General features: G+C 39.2%; 2 protein-coding genes across 2 annotated transcripts; both read left to right on the top strand.

Moving 5' to 3' along the window:
• Nucleotides 1-406: 406 nt before the first annotated feature.
• On the top strand, nt 407-3,451 carry LOC113021670 (protein FAM3C). The gene is made up of 8 exons (XM_026166369.1): nt 407-622; nt 705-803; nt 1,046-1,169; nt 1,267-1,325; nt 2,548-2,598; nt 2,714-2,798; nt 2,880-3,006; nt 3,140-3,451. Exons 1-8 carry the CDS (start codon nt 610-612, stop codon nt 3,230-3,232), a joined length of 651 nt encoding a protein of 216 aa, XP_026022154.1. The 5' UTR covers nt 407-609; the 3' UTR covers nt 3,233-3,451.
• Nucleotides 3,452-5,417: 1,966 nt separating this feature from the next.
• Nucleotides 5,418-10,520, top strand: LOC113021671 (protein FAM107B). Its single transcript, XM_026166370.1, has 5 exons — nt 5,418-5,719; nt 7,079-7,130; nt 7,379-7,565; nt 7,654-7,813; nt 9,913-10,520. The coding sequence occupies exons 1-5, from the start codon at nt 5,696-5,698 to the stop codon at nt 10,015-10,017; spliced, it is 528 nt and encodes a 175-aa protein (XP_026022155.1). The 5' UTR covers nt 5,418-5,695; the 3' UTR covers nt 10,018-10,520.
• The last annotated feature ends 28 nt before the right edge of the window (nt 10,521-10,548 follow it).

Raw genomic sequence — 10,548 nt, forward strand, 5'->3', positions numbered from 1 at the left:
CCCTTTCCCATAGTTATTTTTTAGTTCTGAGTAAAATCTTTTGATTTTTTTTTCTTTTCTAGTTTCTAGCATGTTTTTTTTCTGTGTATGAGCTGCTTTATGCAGATCCTTCCACACATCATATGGGTTTTTACCCAAATTTACATACAAATGGAAAACTCTGACAGCTGGTACAATGATTCTTTAAATCCCTTTTTCTCTTACTCATCCCATTTGAAATATGAGGCTTTTGGGCCATCCTCAGTGTCTTTTCTCTCTCTAGGTTTCAGAGGCTCGTTTATACACCTGCAACACACAATCGGCTGTTTGCAAGCCTTGTTGTTGACTACAAATAGTATCTGTTACTTGTGGACACCTTCCTTTGTTTGACATTGTGAAAAGGAGAAACTTAATCATCTAGTTTTCAGTAGCTATATACATGTATCACAGAAAGAAGGGTTTTCCCCACAAGTGATGGGTTATAGGAATTATCAGGATGCGTTTTCACAGATGAGATGACACCAAAGCTCTGCTAGCATGTCTTTCTTTTCTCAGTTCTTCGGGTGAGTTTGAAAGGTCTCAACTCTTCCCCTCAGGACTGAAAAAAAAGCTCTCTGATCTGTTGCAGATATGAAATATCGAGGTAAGCTTTTCCTTCATTTCGCAACAGCTGCTTTTAGTTGTGTGACTGCAGATTTGATCTACTATCTTTTTACTGTTGACAGCTGTTTTGCCCCTTGCTGCTGTAATTATTGTCCTCCTAATCACATGGGGAATATCCATCAATTCATCCGTAGCACAGGAGAGAGAAAGGAATACTCTCGGTGAGATGTTTTGCTTATTAAATCCGGAGCTACAGCTTTTTAGTGACAGTTTATGCCTGCTGTCTCCACCATACTGTCTCATTTCTTTCAACTTAGGGTTTTATAACGCAGATCAAGTCAAAGCGAATCTCAAACAATGTCTTTTTAGCAACATTGTACAAAGTATTTATTTCTCACATGTCATTATCTGAGTTTAAATATGGTAAAATTCCTGCTGTAAAATCTTTTCTGTGCCTTTTTAGCTCCACCTACGTCTGTGCCAAAGTGCAGCCTCTCAAGAGTGTGTCCACCCAACCATATTGCTTTACGTATCAGGAGCGGCGCCGCTGATATTGTCGGGCCAACAGTCTGTTTTGCTGGCAAAATGTATGTATTCATTTGGTAACACCTGAATTAACAGAGTACTTTAAAAAAAAACAACAAGATTCTGCAGTGAAACTGAACCCTGTCAGTGCTTCAACAGCATAATGAGTCATGCACTGAATAACGTGGGACCAGGGCTAAACATTGCAGTGATAAATGGTGAGTATAATACTCAGACCTCTCATAAACATGCATAAACATTGAAAAAATGAACTGGTAAAATAGTCTTTTAAAGATTCGTAATAACCAATAATAGTAGCTTAATAATAATATTAATAATAATACCATAATTCTAACTTGGAAATAGCTGGTCTGGAGTCTTAGTGTTTTTATGTGCCATGCAAAAGTCTTGCACATTCTCTTATTTCTTTATATCTTCCAGCGAATCAAACATTCTTTAAACTTTTAAAAGTGCTCTTGAGCAATAGTTTTCCAGGATTTCTGAAGATTTTTCAAAGTTTATCATTTATCAACAGTCTAGACTTTGTACCTGAGCATTTTCAGAGGAATGTTTGTTTGTTAAGCACCGACCTATGATTCATTCAAGCATAAAAAAAGGCACCTAACATAACAGACAACTTAGCGAGGAAACAATTTTAAATGATAACTTTGGGGACTTTGTTACTAGCAGCCTGTTGCAAAAAAATCAGTCAATAATGAAAAAACACCCACAAAAAAACCTGTATTTTTGCATCTGCAAAGTCATTAGCAAAACACTATTAGTAGAAACTGTGGCATATCTTGGCATAGTGTGCAGCGTGTGCTTTAAGGGTTTTTGGACAAGTGGAGGAGAAAGGAAGAAAGAGATTTTATAAGAGATAAAAATCTGACACAGGACCTGATAGATGCATCTACGCCTTCATCAGACAGATCTGAATGTGTGGCTGTGGAGATGAATCCAAATTTGAAATATGTGATTCAAATCATTGTCAGTAAGTACAGAGGAAGTCAGGAGAGAGGTACAATAGTGAATGCCAACAGCCATTTTTAAAACAAGACGGAGGCTCTGTTTTGATTTGGAGCTGCGTTTCGGTCAATGGCGTTGGAGAGATCATGTCAAGATTTGTGGAATTCTTAACCCAGAAAAAAAGCGATCTACTGCGCAATACTGTCTGAAAAGTGTCCCACAGTGACAATGATCCCAAACACACTGGCGATACATAAAAAGCATACCTGGATAGAAAAACACTATCAGTCATGGACTGGCCATCTGTTTTTTTTTTCACAGAACTCAACACATCACTGCATCTATTTCCATTCTTCCTTGCAAAATAGGAAGAATTGCATTGTGACTCTAGATTTTGTGCAGAACTGCATGCATAATATTCTTCTGTCTGTTATTATTATAATTATTTTGATCAATGCAATTTTTTAATCATAGGTGAAACTGGAGTTGTAGAAAAATCTGTCTGTCTTAACATGAAAACAGGAGGTAAGCGCTTTTCTTTCTTTAAATCTTCTAATCAAGTTTTTGATTTAATCTTGTAAGGGAGCTTTGACTTTCTTTTTTTTTTTTTTTTTTCTTCAATTTTATACTCTGACAAAAGACCCAAAAGACATCCTTGCACACCTGAAGAAGATAAAACGTGGAATGATCGTTTTGGTGGCCTCCTTTGATGATGTCACACAAAAGTAAGTCCATATCTAAGTTATTCAACATTTAAAACAAATTTAATGTCACAAAATGTGACCCGCTCTACTACTTTGTGGCAGAATGACAAATGAAATGAGGGAGATATTCAGTGAAATGGGAAGCACTTTGATCAGGTCTGTGAAGCGCAGAGACAGCTGGGTGTTTGCTGGAAGAGCAGGCACAAAAATCAAAAGCCTCTTTGAGAAGGTTAGTGAACCTGTTAAGTGCAGTTTCATTTGTTCTATTTGTGTCAGAAAAGACCATCTATTTTAAAATCTGCTGCCTGGAAGGGGAAAAATGATAAAAACAACCGTTCTCTTCTCCTCTGTTCATCTGTCAGCAAGCTGTTAATGATGAAAAAAACAACATTTATGGAGGATGGCCAGAGATGGTGGAGGTGGGCGGCTGTTTCCCAAGAGTCTTCAGCGACTGACTGACTGACTGACTTACATAAACATTAATTAACATGAACTGTAAAAAGTGACTGCATTTTTTTTAATGGCAAAACATACCTGTCTATAATTTCAGCAAAAGCACATATTAATATTTTCCCTACATCACATGGTAGAGATCACCTGTGGATCATCGGCGAGGAAAGATGATTACGTGACTTTGAAGATGGCATGGTTGTTGGTCTATTTCAGAAACTGCTGATCTACTGGGATTTTCCCACACAACCATCTCTAGGGTTTAAGATAAGATAAGATAAGATAACCTTTATTAGTCCCACACGTGGGAAATTTGTTTTGTCACAGCAGGAAGTGGACAGTGCAAAAGTTATGACGCAAAAATTAGAATACAATAAGAATAAATACAGTACACAGCTGTACAGAATAGAATAAAATAATATACTATATACAGTAGAATAAAATAGAATAAAAATATACAATAAGATAAAAATAGAATACGAATGCTATATACAACTGAGTAAAAATACAACGATGCCAGAAAAGATTATTGCACTTAGTGTTATTTCACATGTGTGGATGTGTGTGCTTGTTCAGTTAAAGTCTTTGTTGTGGAGTCTGACAGCAGTGGGGAGGAAAGACCTGCGAAATCTCTCCGTCCCACACCGTGGGTGCCGCAGTCTCCCACTGAAGGAGCTGCGCAGTGCTGTCACAGTCTGCTGCATGGGGTGGGAGACGTTGTCCAACAGGGATGACAGCTTAGCCGCCATTCTCCTGTCACTCACCACCTCCACTGGGTCCAGAGGGCATCCTAGAACAGAGCTGGCCCTTCGGATCACCCTATTCAGTCTCTTCCTGTCCCCAGCAGAGATGCTGCCGCCCCAGCAGACCACACCATAAAAGATAGCAGAAGCCACCACAGAGTCATAGAAGGTCTTCAGGAGTGGGCCCTCCACCCCAAACGACCTGAGTCTCCGCAGCAGGTACAGCCTGCTCTGCCCTTTCCTGTAGAGGGCGTCTGAGTTATGAGTCCAGTCCAGTCTGTTGTTCAGATGAACACCAACGTACCTGTAGCTGTCCACAGCCTCAATGTCCATACCCTGGATGTTCAGTGGTTGCAGTGGAGAATGCTTGTGCCTGCGGAAGTCTACCACCAGCTCCTTGGTTTTACTGGCGTTGATCTGGCGTTGATCCAGAGAATGCTCCAAAAAAGAAAAATTATGAATGGCCAAACTGCTTTGAGGTGATAGGAGCTCAAATAACCATCCATTATAGTCAAGATATGCACAAAAATACACAGTGCATTGAATCCAGAAACAGATGGGCTGCAGCAGCAGAAGAAGACCACACCAGCTGCTGTCAACTAAGACCTGGAAACTGAAGCTGCAGTTTGCTTATGTAATACTATGCATGAGTATCAATTTCTGCTGAAACCTGCAGATGGGAGCGTGAGAATTTGACCTAAATAACATGAAAGCATGGGTCCATCCTGTCTTGTTTCAGTGGCTCAGGCTGCTGCTGGTGTAATGGTGTTTATTTTGTTGTCACACTTTGGGCTCCTTAAACACCACAGCCCACCTAAGAATTGTCGACCGTGTCCATCCCTTTATGACCGCGGTGCCTCCATCTTCTGATGGCTGCTTCCAGCAGAATAACGCACCATGTCACAAAGCTCAGAACTCACTGTCATGGTTTTTTGACCTTGACAGTAAGTTCACTGTACTATAATGGCCTGCCAGTCCAATCCTTCAAGGATTAGTATTTCTTCCCCCGTTGATATTCCTTGATATTTTTATCCTAATGAAAGCTCCAAGTATAGATTAGTGATTGTGGGCTGTATAGTAAATGTTCAAATAGTAGAAGTCAAGTTACTGAGTACTGTGCACATATCTCTTACTAATGGCCTTGAAACACTTTTGTTCCTTTACAACAAAGCTGCTTTACCACTAGACTAATTACTTTGGTCCAGTGGTTCAAAGCATACAGCGACGGCTCCTGTAAGGGGGTCACAAGTTTAAATGTGACAGATTAGAAAATGATTAATGGGACAGAGAAGAAGTAGTTCTGTTCTCTTGTAATTTTATAGACTTTTCCCCGAGCCTTGTGTGGTTAATTTAAAATCTTAAATCTTTTTAGCTAAATCCATCCAGCCATCCATTCATCCATTTAGCCGGCCTATGGCAGTGCTTTAAAATAAACAGTCCAATAAAATGCGTGTATACAAATTTACTTAAATACAGCACTTAATGAGTAGGTATAGAGTTAAATGTTTTGGCTTTTTTTGCTGAACACCTTTAGTCTGCTCAACAGGAGCTTTTCTCGGTAGAGGCTTCCCTCTGGTCCAAACACAGGGCACTTTCCTCCCTCTGTGGCATTCTTGGCTGCTGGAGCAGAGAGAGAGGGGGTAACCTCAAATTATTGCTGAAACCCCGTAAAGTGTGAACTAACGGAATCTGTGCAAGCACCAAATCTGGACTCACTCTGAAGACATGGGAGTCACTCATGGGAAGAAGGTAAGTTTGTCGTTATCGTCCTAATTTTCATTTAAAGTACTTTGGGAGCATCAGGAGGTGTGCGCGCGTGCATGTGTGTGTGTGTGTTTGTGTGTGTAAGTGGTATTTTCAGAATTCAAATGTTGTAAGTGACACAACCTGTCACTTACAATACTGTAAGTTATTTATATTTACCAAAGTATAACTTTACTGCTATCCTTAAATTGGTTTTCCTTTTGCTTTTAAAATAAAGTTCCGTCTGTAATACTCGATATATACTTTGCTATTACCTGGTTATAACTTTGTTTTGCTTAGTTATTACCTCGTCACTGTACTTTAGTATCATTGTGTTATTACTGAGCTTGACATGAAGTGCTCACAGCTTTTGTCCTACAGTACCATTTTTCCTGTGGCAGATTTTTCTCTTACTGACATCTCTCGTTTTTGTTACCCATTGCTCAAAGGCAGTGAATGCTTAAACAAATATTGGTTTTTATATCCAACTGAAAAAATGCACTCTGAAAAATGCACTCTGAGAAGCTGCCCTTGGAGACTGTTTATCCTGTCATGTCCTATTAATTCTTCTCCCTACAATATCCACTGTGTGAGCTTTACAAAACAAGACCCCCCCCCCTGAAAAAAACAGTGGCTAGCAGCAATTTGTCATTAAAATGTATTCATTCCTCATCTAGATTCCCTCTCATTCTGACAATTTACTGTCATCTTGTATTTTTTCCATTTATTTGGATATTGTTGCTGGAATTTGATCACATTGAGCATTCAAATTCTTTTTTTTTTTTGCCTGTTTAAATGTAGCTCAAATGTCACTATGGCAAGCTGGAAAGCTCCGAAGTAGCAGACAGTTTTCAAACAAAAAAGGTTTTATGCTACCATGCATGCTTTTCCTGCATATTTATGAAATACTTCAGTAAGCAACAAAAACAGTTCAGAGCTGAAAGAACTGTTTATTCAGCTGTCCAGACTGATTCACAGAGGATAATGATTCTTGTCCCAGCTATTAATTCTGCTTAAATTCCAGCAAGCAAATAACTCAGTGGGAATTAACTGTGTTTTGTTTGATCCTGTCATTAATGAGGTGGCAGCCTTCCACCTCAACAGTAAGGGTTCTCGCTTCACTGGACATGTGTAAGGAGCTGACACTTCATTTGTCTGTCAGCATCATAATGCAGCTTTGTGTTTGTGCTATTTCCAATAAGATGCAGTGTTGACTCGACTTGGAGATTTCTATTTGTTTCCTTTTCTCTGTGCTGCTTTTATTTTTGCATGTACGTATCTATAAAACAGCAATATTTGTCTGGGGGATGTTGGTATCTCTAGGATGTATTATTTCCTTTCCCCCCCACCTTTTTCTGTTGACAGAGAGATCTTCAGCATTTTCCAGGTAGAGATGAGACACAGTTTCATTTGTATGGTGAGGAAATATCAGAGTGATGTTGTATATCCTGTCTAGTTGAAATACTGTTGTAATATATAGATTATAAATTTGTTGTTTTAACAGTAAAACATTTTTACCTCATTAAAGCTTGTTGTAAATGTGTCTGGCAAACCTTAGAGTGAGTTTGGTATGTAAAACTGAATCTTACAAATCTGAGGCAGAATTCCACCCAGAAATCATCTTGATAGGAAAACATATTTATGTAAACTGTTTGTTCCCTTTAGCCTCCATGATGCAGACTCATCAAACCAAACTTGAAGGCCGATTTTCAGAGCTTCAGGCTTTTCCATCCCAAATGCAGAGTGAGGAGGAGAGCAGTAATCTAATCAGACCCCTAAAAGCTACTAGTGCGATAACTGCCCTGGAGAGCCACCGGGAGCTGCATAAGGAACTGCAGATGACCCACAAGAGGTTGGGCAGAGAGATTAAAGGTCAGAAATGCTCATACTCCAGTGTCATTGCGTGCATAAACCATTAAGTGTGTCTGTGTGCCTGAAAGGAAGAGAGTGTCTCAAGAAGGAAAGACTGAACTCCAGCGAGTTCTGGAAAAAAGGAAATGGGAACAAAGATTGAAAGCGAGCAGGGATCAAGAGGAGGCAAAGAAGAAGACATCAGAGCTACACCAAGAGCTGCTGAAAAGACAACAGAGGCTTGAAAATGTGAGCACAGGACACACAGCATTTTTTCTTTTATACATTTACTCATGAATATTCTTGTTACACATACACACACACAAGCATGTCTGCTTTGCTATCCTCGTGGGGACATCCCATTGACATAATGCTCTCCCTAGCTGCCACTTACCCTAACCCTAACCATCAAAAATGAATGCCTAAACCTAACCCTTAGCCTAAAGCTAAACATAACCTAATTGTAACCCTGACACTAAAACCACATTTTGAGTCTCAAAAATGGCTTCAACCTTGTGAGGACAGCCACTTTTGTCCTCACGTTACTGTTGGTCCCCACAACTATGGCAACACTCCAATTTTTGGTCCTCACAAAGATGTCTAAACAGGTACACATACACAGGTATATCACACTCACCAGCTACTTTGTTAGGTACACCTTCTTATTGCAGCTACTCAGTACATTTAGGCATGTAGATATCAAGACAACCTGATGACGTGCATCAGCACAGGGAAGAAGGCTGATTCAAGTGACGTTGAATGTGGTGTGGTGGGTGGTGCCAGGCAGAGTGGTCTGAGTATTTCAGAAACTGCTAATCTGCTCAGATGTTCTTGCACAACTCTAAGGTTTGCAGAGAATGAAAAAGAGAGGTCAGGGGAGAATGGGTGGACTGCTTCGAGCTTAGAGTGGGCAACAGTTACTCAAACAACCAAGGTATGGAGAAGAGCATAACTGAATGCATCAAACCTTGGAGCAGGTGGGCTTCAGCAGCAGAAGACCATGGTGGGTGCCACTCCTATCAAGCAAAGAACAGGAAACTGAGGCTACAATTTCCATGTACTCAACAGAAAATCTTGGTTTCTGCTACAACATTTTGGTCATAGGGTCAGATTTGGCATAAACAACATGATAGCAGGGATCCATCCTGCCTTGTATCAATGATTCAGCCCGCTGATGGTGGTGTAATGGAGTGCAGATGATTTTCTCGGCACACTTTGAGCATCATTTAAGCAACACAGACTATCTAAGTGCTGTTACTGACCATAATCATTCTTTTATGACCACAGTGTGCTCATCTTCTGATGCCCTAATTCCAACAGGATAACACACCATGTCATAAAACTCAAATCATCACAAACTGGTTTCTTGAACATTGACATCGACTTCACTGTACTCAAATGACCTCCACAGTCACCATATCTCAGTCCAATATAGCACCTTTGGGATGTGGTGGAATGGAAAAAGTCATATCATGGATGTGACAAATCTGCAGCTACTGTGTGATGCTATCATGTCAATAGGAAGCCAAATCTCTGAGGAATGTTTACAGCACCTTGTTGAGTCTGTGCCATGATGGACTAAGGTAGTTCAGAAGGCAAAAGAGGGTCCAACCCAGTGCTAGCAAGGTGTACCTAACAATAATGTTTTCTGTAATCATGGAAATATAAAGAAACAGAACATTAAGTTGTTCTGCATACAGCCAGTTGAGGGCAGTCTAGTCCACTCTGGAGTCCAATAGCGCAACAAATCTGTTTCTCTGCTGGACAGTTTACCTTTGTTTAGCATTAGCTTCTAGCTACATGGCCTAACAGTGAATCAGTAATCACTGATGATTTCAAATATGTCATATCTATGCAATGTTATGCAATATAAATATCAATATGACCTTTTTTAAATATTTTGTCACAAATAAAAGATCCTGCAAAAGGTTTAAACAAAGGACTCAGTTGCAAAAGGAAAATAAGAAAAAAGAAATAGACACAGTGGGTGTATTATAGTCTTGGTGTTACAATAACGAGGCACTTTTAAATGTGTAAATGTAATTCTTTCAGCCAGAAGAGATGGAGGTTATTTTTCAGTACAGTTCATGAAATCTGTAAAATATATAGAATCTCTGCCTGTCAAATAAATGTAATTGTGTAAAGTCAACATACTGAGTAAAGGCTTCGCCTCTGAATTCTACTAAATTCATGCATAAGAAGGAAACAATGAGAGCACATACACTGTGTACATTATGTCTGCACTCAGTTAAATGTACTTAAGCTTAATTCCATGAATGTATTTAGGTAATTCACTACAGTTTATATGATTTGTGTCATTTCTAAGTTGTTTTCTCTTTTCTCCACAGCTGGAAAAAAATCAGAAAGTTAAACAAGAAGAACCAGAGTTCATCCAAGTCAAAGAGAGACTGAGGAAGACTGCAGTGCCCTGTACAAGGGCAAAAGAAGTGTGACCGTTTTATAACTACGTGTGTGTTTTGTATTCACAGTCGGTGCAATTGACTGTTGGGAATAACTGACCTGGTGAAGGATTCTTCTGCTATAAATAGAATAGATAGATAATACAGCTCAATGCTCATGATCGAGGCGACACCTTCTGGTCAAGTGGAGACACGTCATCACTGTGAATAGTGTCTTTTGTGTTTTTGTTTTTCTTCTCAATACTTTGGTTAAATGTGACTTAGAGCAAAACGTTCAGTAAAAAAAGAAAACTATAAAAAATTGTATTGTATACAGACATTGTTGATTCTTTTTTCTCCAGCAGCACAATTTATTAGGTGTTTATTTTGTCCATTTAATCCATAATAAAACATTTTTTACATGCTTTCTATCTACATTCTTACTGTGTGCAGAATTTTTGACATTCATATTATTATCTGAAAGAAGAACCTCATACCATACATACTGTATACTAGACGAGCAAACATGTACATTTGTGATTAATGTTACCACTGACAATTACTCTAGATCTGTAGATATGAAAT

Source organism: Astatotilapia calliptera, chromosome 5 (genome assembly GCF_900246225.1).
Source record: "Astatotilapia calliptera chromosome 5, fAstCal1.2, whole genome shotgun sequence".
In the NCBI taxonomy this organism is placed as follows: domain Eukaryota; kingdom Metazoa; phylum Chordata; class Actinopteri; order Cichliformes; family Cichlidae; genus Astatotilapia; species Astatotilapia calliptera.